The sequence below is a fragment of the Otolemur garnettii genome, unplaced genomic scaffold, assembly GCF_000181295.1.
Source record: "Otolemur garnettii isolate 467f Iridium unplaced genomic scaffold, OtoGar3 scaffold00050, whole genome shotgun sequence".
Lineage (NCBI taxonomy): Eukaryota > Metazoa > Chordata > Mammalia > Primates > Galagidae > Otolemur > Otolemur garnettii.
In genome coordinates, this window is record NW_003852445.1 from 1334708 (window position 1) to 1356120 (window position 21413).

Consider the following 21413-nt stretch of genomic DNA (forward strand, 5'->3'; position numbering starts at 1 on the left):
ATTAGTTTCATAATAGGGGTGTGTACATTGGATATTTTTTCCTCCATTCTTGTGATACTTTGCTCAGAAGAACATTCTCCAGCTCCATCCATGGGGTCTCATGTTGTTAAAGGTATATACTAATCCTTGGAAAAACTGCAGAGATTTGTCCCACCTTGAAGATTGGAAAGATGCAGGGATGATGACTCAGAATATTTCCACTTAAATTCCTTTTGCTTAGAAAACTGGATGGCTTTTAGAAAATCACTGGATTATTGTAAACTTAATTACATGGAAATGCCAAATGCAGGTGTTGTTTCAGATATGGTATCTTACCAAATATATCAACACAGCTCCTTGGACCTAATGTGCATTTATTGATTTAGAAAATGCTTTCTTTTCATACTAATCAATTTATCTTTATTTGGAAGGGATAGCAGCATATCATCAGTGCCTTACTGTAAGGTTATGACACATTTTCTATTCTCTGTCTTGATATACTCTGAAAGGAGTTTGATCATCTTGATAACTCACAAAAGATTACACTAGCATTATGTATGCTGCTATTATTCTACTTGGGTATAGTGCACCTCAGGTAGCAAGAACCCTAGATGCCTTAGTAATATACAAGCATGCTAGAGGGCATGAAATAAACATTCAGAGTCCTGACAGAAAATAGACAATGTCTTCAAAAGGGTTTAAAATGAAAATAGTGAGGATATTGTGTCCAGAATGAAAGACTGAGTAAAGAAAATAACTTGGATTTGTGAGCTTCCCAGGAACTAGCATTAGCAGAAAGCCATTCCTAAACTTAGCCCTGAGAGGGAAAAGAAAGGAGATGGTATTATAGGAACATGGTAGGAATTAGAGGCATGTAGTAAGAGCTATAGATGTAGAAGGAAGTAGCCATCTCCAAAAATCTTAGTCTGGCAGATACAGAGTGACACAGCCTCTTTCTCATTTTGTTCTCTTTCTTGTTCTTTGTTAGAAGTTCTTCTCAGCTGTCTTGCAATCATTGGTTGTTTGTACCTAAATAAGTTCTGGAGACTAAAAAGCTAATTGGAAGACCTGAGTGCCTGTTTAAGGATATTGGATTTGAATGTTGTCATTAAGTGATACAGGATGGCTGTTTATTGAAGAACCTGTAGGTTCATTTCTCTTGAGCTAATCTTGTTTCTCTCCAAATAATGTTTCACTATTTGCCTAGTCCTGGAGATTCAAAATGTTCTGGGAGCTTAGCAGGGGTAGGATTGGGGGAACTAAAACTTCAGCATTCAGCATTCAGGAAGCACAGGGTTACTGAATCTTCTGTTTTCTACAAGTTAACAACCATGCCTCAACTGTGCCCGATACTACCTCTAGTCCAGCAGATAAACATTGTCAGCCATAGTGAGGGAAGACTGTAACTCAGTCTTAAGTAAGGCTATAAATTTCCCTCTGATTACTTCATTGGCTGCATTCCAATTTTTTTTTCCCTAATTTTCCTTGTGATTCTTTGGCCTAGAGTTATTTTGAAGTGTATCTAATTTCCAAATACTTGAGATTGTCCAAATAGCTTTCTGTCATTATTATCTAACTTAATTCCATTATAGTCAGTGGTCATATTAAATATTTTTTATGATTTTGATCCTTTTAAATGTATTGAGGCTTGTTTTATGGCCCAGTGTGTGATCTAGTTTGACAAATTCCATATACACTTGAAAAGAAAATATATTCTGCCATTATTGGATGGAGTATCTTATAAACATAATTAGGTGAAATTGATAGCATTTAATTTTTTACATGCACATAGTTTTTCTGTCAAATTGCTATATAAGTTACTGAGAAAGGAATGTTGAAATATACTTGTGAATTTATGTATTTTTCACTTCAGGTCTGATAGCATTGCTTCATGGATTTTGAAGTTCCACTACTAGGTACAAATAATAAAAAATTAGGACTCATGTCTTTTTGATGCATTGACTCATTTGTCATTGTGGAATTCTCTATTTATCCATTTATTCTCCCCCTCCTTTTTTTTTTTTTAAGTGCTTTTGGCACTTTAAAGTTGTCATTCTGTTATCTTTTGTTCTAAGAAGTCAAATAATTCTCTAGTTTTCTATATATAATATTGTTTTCTGTTAATAATTTCTGTTAATAATATTTTTATCACAGATTTTCAGTTTATTTATTATGATTTTCTTTGTGTTTATCCTGCTTGAGAGTTATTGAGCTACTTTGATAAAATTTAGAAAATGGAAATCAATACTCCTTTAAACACTTTTCTGTTCCTCCTTGTCCCTTGCTCAAAGTTATATATATGTTAGACTTCTTGATAATGTTTCCATTTCTCTTTAGAAAGAAATTTTTAAAAAAATAATTGATAATTCAAGGCTTAGTATTTTATAGGTGTTGTTTTTCTTTAATACACTTTCTTGGCTATTAAGATAAGTAGTAATTACATCGTAATTGGGCTTCCCACTGGTGCAACTATCCTCATAGTAACCAGAATAATGTGACTGAAAAAGAAAAAAGGTCATTTAAATTTACTTATAGGGGATGCTATATGACACGTTTTCTGTATTCTTGTTCTTTACTTCAGTGTTTTTTATTAATAAGCAAGTATATTTTTTATAACCACACATATCCAAGTTTTTGATCACTTAGGCATTTAAAGTACCAACATCAAATGTCTTGAGCATTTTTTAAAAATCTTTTCTGTACCCAGTCTTACCTAGGGGTTCCTACCTTCTACCTATTCTCAAGAGGATTTGTGATACTTCACATATGTGCCCCTATATTTTAAGTGTTAAAGTTTCTAGTATAACTGTGACCACAAATGAGTTTCCTAACTTTAATATTTGCCTCTTATCTCCCCTTTTTTATAGAAAAAAGACCATGAAAGGAGGTTAATATAACAATCCTCATAATATGTACAGTATTTATATACTATTCATTTATATGCGATTTCATTTAAAGCCATGCCTATAAATAGTTTCATTCACAGCTCTTGGTACCTATTTGACCTTCAGGGAAGAAGTATTACAGGGTATCTGTGAGGGACCTGAGGAGCTGTTGTTTTCAGAGCTGATCAGTCACTTCCTTGGAGCTATTGCATTTGATGACGTGAATTCTATTTTTGGAACTTGAACAGATTTAGGATCTGTTGCACTGCAGTGTGACCATGAATTCTTATGAGCTTTATTATTATTCTCTTTATGTTTTTGGACAAAAAAAAATAGCCCTTCATGTGAATGTGTGATCTTAAATATGCCCTTATTATATGTATGTTTCTTTACTTAAAGTAGGGACTTGTTTGCTTTCCTCATTAAATCCATCTACCCCCAGCCCAGGAAAACTTTCCCAAAGGAAAACTATTTAAAGCCTAGCTCAATATTAGGCATATTCTTATTACCTTCATTTTATTAATGAGGAAGTAAAGACTCACGGAGGTTTGGTAATTTCCCCAAGGTCAAACAGTTAGTAAAGGTCGCAGGCAGGAATTGAGCCTACCTATCAGAAGCCCATGACCAGGCTCAGACCCTTCACACTGCAGCATCCCCATCTGGGGATTGGCAGTAATGTCCTTCTCTAAACAGCATAAAACATTTCCGCAGTCCTTGGATTTTCATTCTGTCTTTTCCCTTAGCTGGCAATGTTGATAAAATGAGCAGGTAGGTGGGGGAGATACACAGGGCCCCTCCAACTCTAAATTCTGTTGTACTTCATCTGAGTGTAAGCAGGATGTTAGAAATGCAAATCATATGGTACTTTCTTGATGGCTGTGGATGCTTCCCGTCCTGGGTTCTCACATGAGGTCACTTCCTTCACACTTCCTCCTGCTCCTTCAACCACCAGCCGCCTTCCTCTGCCTGACCACACGTTCCGCCTTGTGTTCTTGTTCATCATTTCTGTCCCCACACACTCCCAGCGGAGAGAGTTAGAAGCGAGGGTGGATACATACAATACCTGCTCAGAATTATATCCACTTAGCTGGTTTGGTGACCTGCGAATGGCGAATTTGTCCTTTGTCCTAACCTATTTTGTCAGAAGTTTCAGAATAACAGTGTTATGTTACTTATTTTTGCCCTTGGTCCTAATCTAATACTCTATCATTTTAACACCTCTGGGATTGGCAATGGAGGCAATGATGTTGGTGAATGTTGATTTCTAATTGACAGATACCTGCCACAAGACTATCCTTTCACCAAAGCTCTATGTTTTAGGTATGGATGTGAATAATTACACACACAGGCACACACCTGCTCTACAAATACTTAACAATGTCACTTTCCATTAGCTACACATCTAGGTTGCTGTCTGTCTTGCTTGTTAAGTACACGTTTGAGTAACATAACAGAAGACAACCTGTCAACATTTACATATCACTTTTGATATTCACGGTTGAAAACACTTCACCTCCTTGAATTTAAGTAAAGTCATGATAGATGGCCTTAAGAAGGACAGCACAGAAACTAAAACTCATGAGAGTTTCAAGCTGAGGACTTTTTCCTCTCCTTTGGAAGGCACAGCCACTTCATCATTGCTGTTAAGTGAGGGCTTGGTTTGACAGGAAAACTGAGAAGAAAGCCTGAACAGTACTGTAACTTTGTTTCTTAGGGACTTCTGTCCAAATATGATTATGTAGTATGTTTAAAAACTTCTTTTTGGAAGTAAATGTATATTCTATGTATTTTTAAATGAATAAGGTCAATGACTGGTAAATAAAGTTAATTTTTTAATGAAATGCAGTTTGTGTGAGGATCTTGGTATGAATGAGGGAACAAATGTATCATGAGTTTTCACAGGATTTTTCAAAACGTTTACAGCACATTGAATAATTGTTTTCAGTATGAATGGCAAAATAAAAATACTGTAGTCTATAATTCCTCTCAGCTGAAAAAGTTTAAAACTTTTAATAATTATAGTGCTTCCAGGCTCAGCACCCATAGCTTGGTGGTTATAGTGCCAGCCACATACCCAGAGCTGGTGGGTTTGAGCCGGGCCCAGGCCTGCTAAACAACAGTAACAACTACAATAAAAAAAAAATAACTGGGCATTGTGATAGGTGCCTATTGTCCCAGCTCCTTGGGAGGCTGCGGCAAGAGAATTGCTTAAGCCCAAGAGTTAGAGGTTGCTGTGAGCTGTGACGCCACAGCACTCTACAAAAGGCAACATAGTAAGACTCTGTCTCAAAAAAAAAAAAAATTACAGTGCTTCCAGTGTGGGCAGATGAGAATGTACAAGGCCATTCATTCAATTAAATAGGTCCCAAGTGGCTTCCAGTAAATATTTACTGTTGTGGTTCACTGGCCTGCGAGTTGGCGCAGGTTCACACAGGCTGATGTGAGTTCAGCTAAGCTCGACTTCAGGCTTTAGGACAGCGTCTAGGTCTTCTCCATGTCTCCTGTAGGCTCTCTGGGGCATGTTCATCTCATAATGATGGCAGAAACACAAAGCAGGAAGCAGAAGGACACAGGCCTCCTAAGGCCATGGCTCAGAATTGGCACACTGTCCAATTGTCCATGTGCAATTAGGCGAGGCAGGTTCCACAAGCAGGGAAAATAGACAACATCCACTCCAGCGAGAAGAGTGACAATGGTCACTAGAAAAGGCCCGGGGTTCACAATCATAATGCAGGGGGTGAGAGTGAGAAGTGGGAACAGTGACCCAGTGTGCCTCAGGTAGGGAGACTGATTGCATTTTGGAAAGCTGAGCTAGGGACATGGCCTCCTGTTTTAAATGGCATATTACCTTTCCTTTCTATCTGCTTCTGTTGTTTTGATAGTTGACAGCAAAACCCCAGTCTGATGTGATAGGTTAGCATCAGGAAGTACAGCTCATCCATTGAATGGTTGGGAAAAGCACAGACTTTCAAAGCAGTCCCAAGGTAAGTCACCTGCCTTTACTGTGACTGTGCTGTACGTTGTATTAACCGTGGTCAGCTGTAGAAATAACCTGTGTGTGTGTATGTGACTGACCAAGCTGTTGAAATGTCTTTGAGAAACCAAAAATAATGAATAAATATTAAGTAAAAACCGTATAATATGCACCTGAAAAGGGAAAGATGTATGATTAAATTGGTTATACTATTTCGGCTCTTTACAAAATGTTCTCTGAAAATCTAATACCCTCAAAAAAAAAAAAAAAACAAACTAAGGCCCTCAGTATCTTTTTGTATCAGAAAATTAAATGACAACTAACCTTCTTGATAGTATATATTTACCTAATTTGGGGTAATTTTTTTCTCCTTTTGTTAGATTTATTAGATTTTTTATTTAATTTGTTAACATTTTTATTCAATTTGTCTGGGAGAAGTAATACCTATTTTAATAATTACAGACACATGAACCTAAAAAACTTGTGTTTGTATCATTGAGATTTTCCATTCAAAAATTATCTTATACATTTTTTGTGATCTTTGGAATGGCGAATTTGTCCTTTGTCCTAACCTACTTTGTCAGAAGTTTCAGAATAATAGTGTTATGTTACTTATTTTTGCCCTTGGTCCTTTCCTGTCCTAATGATCCTTACCAAAATTACTATGCACCATGGTTCTACCTTGTGTGTTTCCTTCATGGGGATATTGTCTGGTTAAACATTAGGTATTAGAAATTAACTTTTTAAACTAAAACCATTCCTAAAATGAAGTTAATTTTCATCGTTTCTGCTTAAATTGTCCATTGTTTTCTCCCTGCACAAAGAGTGAACTTGATTGCACATTTCACCTCATTCATGAGCTGTGGGATAGCCACTGCAGGTGTGTGCATGGGTTTGCATGTGTGTGCATGCACACATGTATATTTTACCCATGGACCCCCCCATCCTTGTCATTCTGGGAATTTACCTCTCTGACATGCCTAAATGATGGACTATACTTACCAGACAATGTGCCTCTGATGACCGGGTGTTGTACATTGTGTCTTGTGGTATACATACTGTGTTTTATATTGTTTTATTAATCTGTGTTTAAATTTATACAAAGCCAGCAGCTACTCCAAAATAAAAATGAAAATGAAAGGATTTAAAATGAGGGATTTGATTAGTAATTAACACATTTTGGAAGATGAGGTAGTCTAGTGAATGCACACGATAAATTTAAAAAGGTTTACTTCCACTTTTCTTGGTAGAAATATGAACAGACATAGTCTAAGTGGGGGATGAGCCATATAAATAGGAGGTAAAAGGGGTCTAGGCTGTCATTTCCGCTTCTAGTAAGTATAGCCAATGCTGTCTGCCCCCATGGGGCATCATGAGGATAGAGCAGGGCTGCTTAGCAGACTGCCTATCCTCCCACACCCAAGTTTCTTTTAGGCAGTTTAGGAGACTGTCTGCAGGTGGTCGGAATCCAGGGGAGGTGCTTGTTCTAAGGCATCTGGCCCAGGTGAAGGAAGAGGCTGGTTATAACCTGCTTGACAGCCAGTGTCTGCAGAGGTGAGGGTGGACTCAGGAGGCCCTGGAGTCTCATTTCTCTCAGTGCCCACGGAAAGCTGTTTTGAGAACAGCCTGCCAGAGGGCTCTGTGGAAACACGGTGACCTGCATCACCTTTCAATTTGAAGCGTGGTTGGAAACCAATCAACTGAACAAAACAAGAAACCTTAGCCATGACCAAATTTTCTTTCTTCTAAAATGCTACTCTAATATAAAAGAGAAGCGTGTTATCCCACAGGCCTTTTGTTAGCTGACTTGCTCTTGGCTCATGTTACATGTAAGTTAGGTTTTCAGCACGGTGGAAGCCGTTGGCTGCCTTTGGGACACTGCCAGACAGACTCTCTTACAGGGATTATATGTAATAAACACCCTATCATATATCCAACGGCGATCTCTATTGCAAAACTACACTCAGCCTGAACCTTTAACTTCTGCCTTGTTGCTTAATATTTTGCCAAGGTTGCTTACAAGGAATTAAAAGAGGACTAGAACTTGAGTGCCTGTCACTTTAGAGGTGATCTAATCTAGTATTTTCCAAACTGTGTTGCAGTAGAACACCAGCAGCTTGCAGCATGCAGCATGTACAGCTGGTGTCCCTCTAAGTGGATTCTGTGGTCAGATAAGTTTGGAAAACCTTATGATACAGAATTAGGTTTCTCTACTAAAGGATGCCTCAAGGTCTTTAATACGCTAATGGATCATGGTTCTCCAAGGGCTACAGCATGTAGCTTTTCACACATTTATTTGACCATAAAGTTTTTTTGTTTTGAACCTGTGTTGCCATCGCAAGAATTTCAGGCAGAGGCCATGTAATGTGGTCCTTAAGAGCATGGCCTCTACTATTTACTGCCCAGGTTCAAAGCTTAGCTTTATTGTTTACTGATTTTATGATGTTGAGCAAATTGCTTAACTGCTCTGTACTTCAGTTTCTCCATCTCGAATGAGAACACTTACGTTCTCATTTGATACCTACCTATATGTTACCTTAAAAATTGAAGAACAGAGCTAAGAATAGTGCCTGGCACATAGTGAACTATTATTATCCTAACATAGTTTAGGTAAGAATGAACTAGTTTAATACCTTTAATTGTGGAGATCACAAGAGTGAGACCCAAATAGGTTATTCATGTAGCGCCCACTCATTCAAGAAACTGACCAATGGCATCATGCACCACACCACACACAGTGATTCTATCCCCAGAAGAAAAAGGTGAACCAGCACAGTTCCTGCCCCCGAAGAATATACACATTAGTGAATTGGCTCAGATGTCACCATTGAGTAGGAAAGCCAACAGCCCAGGCCTCCTGACTTCTGTCCCTCAGCTCCTCCTCTGATTACCATTCTGAAATAGAATGAACCAGACAGCCTGGATTGGTAAACAAGAATATGGAAGACAGAGTACAGTAAATAGATTTCTCTTTTTAAATTGGGAGTGAGGGCACATGTTTTAATTTTAGTATGATCCAGAATAGGTAACTGGGAGAAGCACTTTTAGAGGAAAGAAAACTCTTGAAAATACAACTTAGAAATGAAATAAGAGGTAGTCTGAAGAGGGTCCCTGTAGTAAAGAGTTCCCCAAATATGGCTGGCTAGATTTTGTTTTTTCTTCTTAACTGGTGTGTTACTGATGGACTTCTCTGTTTGTCTAGGTATCTCCTCCGAGGGTTTTCCCTGGGACAGCTTCAATGACCAGACACCTAAAGACCTTCCCAACAGAGATGGCAGCACATGGGTCCTGGGCTATCGAACAGGACCAGCCTGTCCATTTTTGCTTCATGAGGAAAGAGAGAAGCCAAACAGAAGTGAGCTATACCTGGACCTCCATGTAAGTAGAAATCTTTGTGTTTGTGCTGTGGTTCTTTACCATCAGCAAAGGCTCATTTAGTTGGCGCTTACTGTAAATGGTGTACAATAAGCTGCTAAAGCTGCATTTTATGTATGGATCATTGTTTTAAAAAAATTAGTGGGTGCAGAAGACCAAGACATATCTTGGTGGTCTGAAATGCGTGCACTAGAAAGTGACAAGTGCTTAATCTATAAGAGACTGGAAGTGACTGGGCTTACAATTTATTTGAATGTTTTCAGAGTACTCTGTTCACGTTAGCTTCACAGCCTAAATGTCATTGCTTGTCACTTCTTAATATCATTTTACTAAAAATTTGTGAATAACACATGTCAGGTGACTGATATACCCTGGACTCTCCAGTGAAACCCAAATAGCCTGTCTTCCTTACACATTCATAAACCTTTCTTTCTCTCCATCTGCTCAAGTAACAGGTGAACAGGCTGGCAAGAAATATGCCAAATACAGGATGACCCATTTAAAAAACACACCCCTCTTTTTTTCTCATTCATTTGTGTATTCATTGACCCAGAAGCTTCCACTCTCCAACACAAAGCATCAGGCTAGGTTTTAGCTTCTTTCACATTTAGATGGCCTGATAGGATTGACCAGACTATCACAATTCTCACCATCCCCGCTTTACCCACCCTGTTTCCTGTCACAGATTGGGTAAGCGATGGGAATCCAAGAAGCATTTCTTTTCTTTTGCCATGGTCCTTAATGCCAGTTGACAATCCTGAGTCTTTCAATTCATTACTTTCAATCTGAAACTATGTATTTAACTAGCGTGGCCTGGGTCTGTGATGTTCATCTGGGTGGTAAATAAAGAGCTGGAGAGCCTTGTACTTTCATAACCATAAAACCATGGTCATCATTTGACACTTTAGAAAAGCATTTGACATCACTGTTACTATAAAAGGAGGTTTGGAACGAAACTGGAGGATGACAAGTCACAGCCCTGCAGAGATGACGCAGAAATTAAAGTTTTTTGTTTTTGTCCTCTACCTGAAAAGCTGTGCAGCTGAGAGATGTGCTCAAAGTTAGAAGTGTAACAGTGACATCTACTGGTGAAATTCTTTAAGTTGCATTTGGGGCAAGCAGCAGGCCTAAAACAGATTTTGAAAAGCTATTTTCTTTTTCTTCTTTTTTTTTTTAAAACACTGTGTTTATTTTTTTTTAATTAGCTAAACTCTGTATTTCCTATTTTCCTTTTTCACTGGGAACATAACTATTTCTTAATTTATTATGTTTATAAAAATCATACACAATCATTATAGAAAATTGGAAGTGCATAGTTATTATAAATTGAAAAAAGATAACCCATAGACTCAGCGAGGACAATTGTTAAAATTTGATAAATTTACTTTGAATTTTTCACTATGTATGATTTATTTTCAATATGAGACTTTTTAGCATATAAATATGCTAGATTTGATAATTTTCTTTTTCTTTTTAACCAATTATTCTTATACTACTTATCTATATTGTTACAAATTCTTTATGGATATATTGTAAGTGATTTAATAATATTCCACTGAATGGTATATCAAAACTTATTTAATTGTTTCTCTATTATGGTGTGTTGAAATTCTTTCTAATTTTGGAGTAGTAATAATATTTGGAAATAAAATAACATGACCACATACATAACGTTTCTTATACCCTTTTCCCCAATATTTAGGATGATTTCTTTATGACAAATTTTTGGAGGCATATTATTGTCTATAAGTATTTTAGGCTTTTGAGATATATCACTATATTTAGAAAGTCCATTTCCTGAACCAGTCTTTGATGATTTTTATTTATATGCATATATTATATATTACATATTTTATACATGATATATAAATTATATATGATACACAATATGTATATATTGAAATATTTAGCATATATGTTTATATCATACTATATAGTTAAAAATAAATGCATATTTGTGTGTTTTAGTTTTTCATTAATTATAATTTTTTAAAACTGGAATAGTCTGAGAGGCCAAGGCCTGTAGTGCTCAAGAGTTTGAGACCAGCCTGAGCAAGGGGGAGATCCTGTCTTTACTAAAAATAGAAAAACTAGCCGGGCAGGGTGGCACCTGCCTGTAATCCCAGATATGTGAGAGACTGAGGCAAAAGGATTGCTTGAGCTTAGGAGTTTGAGGTTGTTGTGAGCTAGGCTAACGCCATGGCACTTTAGTTCAGGTTACTGAGTGAGACTCTAACATTTAAAAAGTAAAAATAAAAACTGGAAAAATTTCTCTAGATTATTTTCTAGCAGTTTTCTGCTTTGAGCTCTCTCTTTCCTTCCTTGCCTCCAAGTCTCTCTCCCCTCTTCAAACAGTGTGATTCGATCCCTCTATGTTTAAATATTGATATTCTAAGGAAGATTTTCATCTGAAAGAGTTCTACTGATTTAGAAAAACTGCACATACTGTTAATGAATGACTGCCACACCAGATGGAAAGAACCCGTTTCCTCATGGGGCTCTGGACTCCAGAATCAGGGAAAAGTATATCATTGTGCAATATATTGATCAGCCTTACACCTTGGATCAGCAGTGCCATGCTTTCTGTTTTAATACTGATTGGCAGTACCCATCAGGATATTTCTTTATGAAGTATTATATTATGCCAACTCTCATTAGTATGTTGGGATGACAGCTAAAACAATTGGTGGGAGTCTGACATTCACAAATCCAGAGCAAACACTGGCTACAAAGGTGTTGTAACAGTGTTACACAGGTTCCTCATTCATCTTTCAGTAACTAAACTATGAGAAGATGGAGGGATTCCTACAGGAGATAGGAGGACCTCGGGTTGGTGTAGGGTACACACTAGAGAGACTCAGGGTGTCTCTGAGTGGAAAAACAAAAATACCAAAAACAAAACAAAACAAAACAAAACTGCTTTTCTCTACTCTCAGAACATTTCTGACCTTCTGACATCAACTATGTGAGGTTTTGACACCAACCAATTCTCCAGTTCACCAAATGGATGTCCCAAGATTCAATTCTGACACTATCTATCTTATCTGGAATTATAGCCAAATCTCACAGGTTAAAAACTCAGTTCTGTCACAAAACTGCCTCATTTGAGGTGCCACTTACAAGTAGTGGGTTCCCAGGTTACCCACAACTTCTGTCCAACTTAGATGCAAATCAGAGGGTCCCATGACCCCTGACTCAGATTCCATGATTTGTTAGAATGGCTTGCAGAACCCTGGGAAACAGTTTACTATTAACGGTTTATTACAAAGGACATTTTTAAAGGATACAAATGAATAGCCAGATGAAGAGATACGAAGAGTAAGGTCTGGAAAGAGCCTGAGTACATAGGCTTCTGTCCCTATGGAGACAGAACTCCTGTGGTCATGTTTTATGGAGGCTTCAGTGACTGAGGAAATCATTGGCCATGATTAGCTCATCTTCCAGCACTTCTGTCAGCTGAGGTCAGAGGCTGGGGCTGAAAATTCCAACCCTCTATAGGCAATCCCTTAGTTACAAGCATCTGACTTATATACAACTTGCACTTACAAATGGAGGCTATTATAGGTAATAGGTAAATGTACCTGTTCCAAAACTTACATACACATTCAACTTAAGAACAAACTGATAAAACCAATCTCCTTTGCATCTGGGTACTGCCTGTTATCACATGGTTGGTTCCTCATAGCAACCAGTCACCAAGAGGCACCTCATAACATAAACTCTGGAGTGGTTGGAAGGGGCTTGTTATGAATAACAAAAGATGGTTCTTTCCTGTACATTGTGTCTGAGTTGGGGACAAAACCCAAATATTACTATAAAAGATGCTTCTATCCTTATTACGAGGGTTTTAGCAGTTCTGACCCTGAGCCAGAGACAAGGACCAAATATACAGTATATTTCTTCTTATATCACAATATCACACAACCAGCATCTATTTCAATGTCAAGAAACCAGTACTGAAGACCAGGTGCCAGATGACACTAAAAGAGGTGTGGACTGACATTGAAAACAGAAGTAGGAAAAGCAGGAAAGAAGCAGGTACCAGACTTCTGTATAGAGAAGCTCTGTTTGGGTGATTAATCTGAAGCCCTGCTTAGGCAAATTCTGTGGACTGTTCTGGGAAAACTACGAAGTTCTTGAATGCCTGAGACCAGCACACTGACAGCTCCACTTTTGCATGGTGATGTTGCCAAATATTGTATAGGACATGCTTATAATACAAAATTATTTGTTGTTTATCTGAAATTCAAAGTTAACTGGGGTCCTGTATTTTATTGACTAAATCTTGGAACTTTAGTTCTCATTTTTTAAACAACATCCAAATGCACTAAATGTCTAAATTGCCCTAGGGTAGCATCTCTATATGACAAACTTCAGTCACCCCAGAGTGAGTGATTCATTTAGAGCACAAATGGTAAAGAGTTAGCCATAATGAGACATTTCTTCTGTTCCACCAGACTACGAGCTACTTTTAGCAATGTGCCTTTGAACCAGGCATGTCAAAGGCAATTGGGCTAGACAGTCAATGGGGCCTAACTTGTAACAAACGCAGTTTTCTGAGATTCCATGTAAGAGGAATACTTACTATGAGGATGGTTTGTGGAATGTCTGTAAATAAGAGCATTAGATCGGGGAGTAAGGACACTAAAAGAGGTGTGGCCTGACATGGAAAACAGAAGTATGAAAAGCAGGAAAGAAGCAGTCATTAGGATTATACGCTTGTTGCAGGAATCTCTGGAAGTAGGATTTTGCATATCAGCTTTTAAAATAACAAACGTTGAACTATTCTTGGTACTCCTGGTTTTCCAGAATCATCACAATCTCCTTCTCACCTGGTGAGGCTCTGCTTGGTTCTTCCTGAATTGGCTTAGTTGGCTGGGAAGACAAAGCATCAGGTTGCAAAGCCACATCTTCTGAGGGATGTAATTACCAAGTTCATATCCAATCCTCACTGTAAACCAGTGTTTTTCAACCACTGAGCCTATAGTTAAACTTGCAGCACACTTAAATTATGTCGATCAAAAAAAGAGTAAAAAAAAAAAAAAAGAATATACTTACTGTGCTTTGAATTTCTTTTGAAAATAATTTAATTAATGATCTTTAAAAATTTTTGTGGCACACCTAAGATCCTCTCATGGCACACCAGTGTGCTGTGGTGCACAGGTTGAAGGTCAGTGCTGTAAACCAGTAACAAGGATTTCCATGTGTTGACCACTTCTTACATGCCAGGCATTGTCCTTTGAGGTATCTTTATACCTATGGTACAAATAAGGAGAGAGGTTCAGTAAGAGCAGGGGTAGGATTTGAACCTCGGTCTGAGTCTAAACCCAAGTACTTTTTTGTTTTGTTTTGCCTTTAGTTTAGGAATAACAATCATGTACTTAGTGGATGTGGGTTAGCTCCCATCATCAGCAGAAGGACTGAGAACCAGGCTCGAAATTAGATAGGTAGAATGACAACCAAAACTCTTCCAATAAAGATTCTGCAACTGGGTGGTGCCTATGGCTCAGTGAGTAGGGCACCGGCCCCATATACTGAGTGTGGAGGTTTCAAACCTGGCCCTGGCCAAACTGCAACAAAAAAATAGCTGGCCCTTCTGGTGGGCGCCTGTTGTCCCAGCTACTCAGGAGGCTGAGGCAAGAGAATTGCCAAAGCCCAGGAGTTGGAGGTTGCTGTGAACTGTGTGATGCCACGCACTCTACTGAGGGTGATAAAGTGAGACTCTGTCTCTACAAAAAAAAGATTCTGCAACTGGATGCCTCAACAGGTACCAGTTGTCCTGGGTCTTTAAAGTTAATGGTGATTGTGATGATAGACATCCCAAGTACCCTGATGTGATCATTACACATTATATATACGTGTCCAAGTCACACATGGATCCCCCAAATATGTGCAACTCTATCAACTAAAAAAAAAAATAAATAAAGTGATGGTGGCACATTGATGGGGACACTGGCAGTTTTTCAGTCCATCCACCTTCCTTCACTCCTAAACAGCAAACTCCAGAGCATGGATTAGACTCAGCATCCGCGAATGCACGATTGTGCCCTGCTGTGGTGTCTTTGCATTGCATAGAAAGGGCCACCTTTTGGTACTGTTTTCATGGAAGCCAACAAAAGCCTACAACCTAAAGCTAAAGGCCATAGGATTAGCTCATCCAAATCATTAGGATATCCATGGCAGTGGGGCTTGCATTTGTGAGTGAGGTGAATTCAGAAGTATCAAAATAGCTTGTTTCCTGTGGCAGTGTATTTACTCGTCTGAGTACATACATATATGAGCATGGATATGGACAAAAGAGAGAGATCATGTCTCTGTGGGCGATGTGATAAATTATCAAAAGATTATCGAGGTAAAAAGAACAATTGCAAGTGACAAATTATTCATGATTTGGAAAAAAATTTTTAATAAATTCATCACTAAGTTATGATAAAGTAGTGGGAAGAAAGTAATCTGATTTGATTCCTAATCTGCATGACATTTAAACAGCTCTCTCTCTCAAATTAGTTCCAACTTCAGAGTGGGTATGGAAGATTGCTATCATATTTAAATAGTAATCCTCTTTTCTGCCAGTCACAAAGTTTCGTTCTTATACTGTTTCCCACACTTTCTTTGACATCTACCTGTCTGCCCTATAAGATGCTAGATAATGGCAAATCGGGCAACATGTCAGCTTTCTTTATTAAAAAAAAATAATTTGGGGGCTGGGTGCAGTGGCTTAACGCCTGTAATCCTACCACTCTGGGAGGCTGAGGTAGGTGGATTGTCTGAGCTCACAGGTTCAAGACCAACCTGAACCAGAGTAAGACCCTGTCTCTAAAAATAACTGGGCATTGTGGTGGGCACCTGTAGTCTCAGCTACTCGGCAGGCTGAGGCAAGAGAATCGCTTGAGCCCAAGAGCTTGAAGTTGCTGTGAGCTGTGACACCACGGAGCACTCTATGGAGGGTGACAAGTGGGACTCTGTCTCAAAAAAAAAATTGGCTTAATTCTAACCATGTTAATGGTTAATGGAACTGTGAAATTTTCTTTTCTGATCTTGATAATACCTATTGTCTTATTTCCTTTCATCTATTCTGACATGAAATATAATAGCTGTCCATATAAAATTTGGACTTTTGAGGGAAGACTTTGTATTATACTTTCAAAGTCTAAACACAGAATAGAACTGAATTGTATAAAAGACAAGTTTGTTTAGGAATTGTGTGTAAGTGAACTGGTATATTGTCACTAAAATGTGTTCATTGGTGCTTCTAAAAATTCATATGGTTGTTTTCTGTACCCTTTGAACGAGTTCTATTTGTTTAGCCCCCTTTTTCTGCCTTAAAAGTTAAACTTCTGCCTGTGTCCATTGCATTAGAGTGCTGTGAGCCTCACTTGTCTCTTTAAACCTTGGCCTCTTCCTGTATGTATCATGTATATTCCATGTGTATCATTCAGAAAAGTGTTTTCTTTCTTCTCTCTGCAGGATAAGGGTAGGAATTATAATGGTTAAAATTATATTCCCATAGGACTTCTTTAGAATTGGAGTTACAGTAGCCTTTGCAAAGGGGCAGTTTGAGAACGTTCCTATGTTAACCTGAAGTTCTGGGTTTTATGGGCCAGTTGCTTTTCTGTTGTCTTTTGGTTTCCGCAAATTTTCTTTCTTTTTTTTTTTCAGATTAATATAAGGGTACACATGATTGAGTTACATACTTTGTGTTTGTTAGGGGCATTTTTGCAGATTTTAACTAGGCCGTTCTGATTTATTATTTCTAAGTGGCATTAAGGACCACAGCTACTACATAAATGTCTTTTGTATGAATGTCATAAACTTCCCTCTCCAGCTATAGAAAGTATGTGACTTTGATTCTAGGAAGAGATATAACATTTCTTCAGAATATTTCATGATACTTTTTTAAGAGTTAAAGACGACCATAGTATGTACTGTATATACTTGTTTTATTTAAATCTCCAATTAAAGTGAGGTACCAAACCAAATGGAAGCAACAGAGGATGCATTTCAAAACTATGGAAATGTGATTTCTCCTCACTACCCACGCACACTTCATAATAATAATGATCACCATTTATTATTTAGCATCTGTGGTGAATCAAGCTAGTGCTGGGTTAAAAATATTAGTACTTTAAATTTTTGAACAATTCTACGAGTTAAGTATTATTTTTTCTATTTTACACATGGAGACTGGCTAAGAGACGTTAAGGAACTTCCCCAAAGTGACACAGCAGGTGACTAGTAGGTAATATCTCATACTGAACCCACATACATCACTCTTCAAAGCCCTGCCGGCACCTCTACTTTTTCCCTGCCCTCTCTTTAACTATATTCAATAAGAGGATCATAGCTGTGACAACACCTAGATTACCCTCTCCTTTATAATTTTAATGCATTAAGATTCGCCATTGCTTCTGCTAGCCAGGTGATCTGTTTTGCCTCCTTTTGCTTTAATAGGAAAGAGAAATTTTATAAAATATAGCTTTTTGAGTTATTATCATGAAAAGAACATTTGGAATCAGATGGATTTAGTTCAAATACTGGTTTTGCCATTCATTATATAATTTTCAAATTGACCTAATTTCTTTCTACTTCAGTATTAACATCTACAACAGTGTCCCAGATAGTAGCCACCAGCCACACGTGACCATGTAACTTAGTTGAAATTAAGTAAAATTAAAAACTTTAAAAAATTACTTCCCAAGTTACATTTTAAGTGCTTGGAGGCCACCTGTGGCTGGTACCTACTCTGTTGGATGACACAGAAATAAAACATTTCTATTATTGCAGAAACTTGCACTGGACAGCACTAATCTATCAAATGGAGTTAATGATACTTTTCTCATAGAGTTATGAGGAACATAAAGGTGCAAGAAAACTTGCATAGAGAACCTAGCTTTGGGACAAAATTTTTGTTTTTGTTTTGAGACAGTCTCACTTTGTTGCCCTTGGTGGAGTGCTGTGGTGTCACAGCTCACAGCAACCTCAAACTCTAGGGCTCAAGCGATTGTCTTGTCTCAGCCTCCTGAGTAGCTGAAGCACCCAACACAATGCCTGGGCTATTCAGAGATGATTGGTCGAGAACTTGTGAACTCTGGCAATTCACCCGCCTCAGTCTCCCAGAATCCTAGGATTACAGGTGTGAGCCACCTCGCCTGGCAATGTTCTATTGCCTTCCTTAAATGTAAACATATTTATGGCCAGGTATGGTGGCTCATGCCTTTAATCCTAACACTCTGGGAGGCTGAGGCAGGATGATTACCATAGATCAGAAGTTCAAGACCAGCCTGAGCAAGAGACAGAGACTGTCTGTACTAAACATTAGCTGAGTGTGGTGGCACATGCCTGTAGTCCCATATAACTGGGAGGCTGAGATGGGAATATTGCTTGAGCCTTGGAGTTTGAGGATGCAGTGAGCTATGATGATATCATTGCACTTGAAACTGGTAACAGAGTGACACTCAGTCTCAAAATAAATAAATAAATACATTTTAAAAATGAATTTAAAAGTCCTTAAAAATGACAGCTGACTTTGGAGCTTGAATTAATGTTGAGATAACTTTACTTTAAAAAATTAAGGAAGGGAAAGAAAAAGATACTTATAGCAGTAGCCAAGAACTGTCTAGCTCAGTGGTTCTCAACCTATGGGTCGCGACAATGAACAATGAAAATACATCCTGCATATCATATATTTACGTTACGATTCATAACAGCAGCAAAATTACAGTTATGAAGTAGCAATGAAAATAATTTTATGGTTAGGGTCACCACAACCTGAGGAACTGTATTAAAGGGTTGTGACATTAGGAGGCATTAGGAAGGTTGAGAACCACTGGTCTAGCTTTACTACTTGGGAAGGATGATATAGGCAGCAGTAGGCATGAACAGTCTGTTTTTGTTTGCTTGTTTTGTTGTTTTTTATTTGGAGACAGGGTCTTGCTTTGTTGCCTTGGGTAGAGTGCAGTGGGGTCATTATAGTTCGGTTTGATCTCAAATTCCTGGGCTCAAGTGATCCTCCTGCCTCAGCTTTCTGAATAGCTAGAACTACAGGCATGTGCTACCATACCTGGCTAATTTTTAAATTTTTTTTTATAGATGTGGGGTCTCACTCTGTTGCCCAGGCTGGTCTCAAACTCCTAGCCTCAAGCCATCTTCCTGCCTTGGCCTCCCAAAGTGCTGAGATTTCAGGTGTCAGCCACCACACCTGGCCAGCATAAGTAGTTTAATGGATTCCGGATCTTCATCTATAGCTTTTATCAAGAGCAGTTTAGTAATAATGCAATACTTTTCCCATGGAATCTACACCTTCCATTTTCATTATTCATGTGGATCAGCAATATTATTCTTTTCACTTTGGAAAGGCTCAAAACCCTCAGGAACATGTCCCTGGAAATTCTGTACATTAAACATTGTTCTCCACCCCCTATCCCCTGTTTCACAAATTGAGTTAGAGCCTTTCTTTCTCCTTGTTATGTTATTTCATTTTGTCATCAGCATTAAATCCATTTCCAAGGGGCCTTTCACACTGTTTGGTGGAACTTAGTCTTAGAAATAATTGACAGTAAGACCCTAACCAGTAAAAAATTCAAGCTTGATTTTCATTTGGTAAGAGTAAGTAGAAATTTTAAATGAAGCAGCACCTTTAACATTTCATGAATTGACCTAAAAACAAAAAAAGAAAATGGCAAGGGCTCTTTCACTGAGGACCTGGGCTCTATCACAGGCCAGAACAGTCCTCCACAGAAGGGACAGTCACGGTGCTAAGGCACTGCAGTCACAGTGTCACCATCAGTAGGCGTCAGCAGACTCCTGAGAAAAAGACAGAGGAAACCCCAAAGGCGTGGGTTGTTTTTCTGAAATGACTGAGTTAATTAAAATCATCTTGGAGCTCTGGAAATGTAATAAAGCACAGGTGAGCTTTGTTACCTTTCACAGTGCCCACTTGAGACAACTCTAAGCTACTTGACACAAATGGAAAAAAATCAATGCAGAAATCATTGGCCCCAAACACCCAAAAATATCCCTTGGAAGAGTTTTCTTTGGAGTTAATTATTTTATGGCACAGATGGGGGTGTATCATCTCATGGCACGTTGTATTTCGTTCTTGTGCCCAGGTACATACACTGCTCGGGCTGTCAGTTCTTTAGTAAACACGCATTTCATACTGAGAAGGTGAAGAACATTCTGTTCCATGCTAGTTGATGCCCCTAAGGTGGTTCTTCCTTTCCTTTGAAAACATATCCCACCTGTATAGGACTGACTGTGCACCAGGCATTGATGAGAGTGGCGAACACATCCCTGTCTATTTAACCCCTATAACCTGGGAAGTGGGTACTGTTCTTATTCACAGTTTCCAGGTGAGGAATTTTGTGCATGCACAAGTCTCTTGTAGGGGCAGATGATGATGTGAACTCAGGACCCTGAGCGGTGTTCTTAACTCTGTACACTACCCTTGTCCTTGATCATCACAAGATCACATCCTCATTGCTGCCCTCTTTTCTTTCAGCTTCACAACACACTATAGGCTTTTCTCTTCCCTTTTAAGATTCTTCTAGTTTTTTTTTTTTTTTTTAATCAACATTCAGCCCATTCCCACAGAAGCTTTGGTACTGTTCACTGGAACCTGTCTTAGAAATGTTTCACTCCAAGACTGTTCAACAGAACAAGATCTTCTCACTAGGGCTGGCCCTGGCAACAGGCAGGTGCAGGCTGTTTGCTTTTTAACCAGTTAGAACTATAAAAGCAGTTGCCTGCTGCTTAGAAGCTGCTCAGAGGGGCTGATTTAAGCACTGTTTTGTCTGAGGAAACTCCTCAGCACCAAGGCAGAGCAAGTGCTACAAGCTGGAAGGAAAAGTCTAAGGACTTTCCGGCTTTGTCTTGTTTGGCCTCGTGGAGTCCTGTGAATGAGATAGACGGGAGGTCTTGTCTCCACGTTCAGGATGTGGAAAATGCACATATTGAGGATCCTGGGCAGGAAGAGGGTAAGAGCACATGGCCCAGCACTAGGGGGATGTGATTAGGGGCGAACAGGAGCCGTGACACAGAGTCTCCCATCTGGGTGCTGCACTTGAGCTTCTGATGTCTTCATCTTTAAATCAGAAGGTCAAACTAGGTGACTTCTGATATTTTTAAGATCCCATTCAGCCACTGAGTAACTCCATTCTGCCCAATTCTCCCATAATCTTGTGTTCCTTTTATACAACAGC

General features: G+C 38.6%; 1 protein-coding gene across 1 annotated transcript in view; it reads left to right on the forward strand.

Moving 5' to 3' along the window:
* FMN1 (formin 1) overlaps positions 1-21413 on the forward strand; it is a 370390-nt gene that overhangs the window by 61671 nt on the left and 287306 nt on the right. The window contains exon 2 of the mRNA XM_003791683.1: positions 9041-9216. Coding sequence (XP_003791731.1) covers positions 9041-9216 — 176 coding nt within the window. The remainder of the gene's footprint in view (positions 1-9040; positions 9217-21413) is intronic.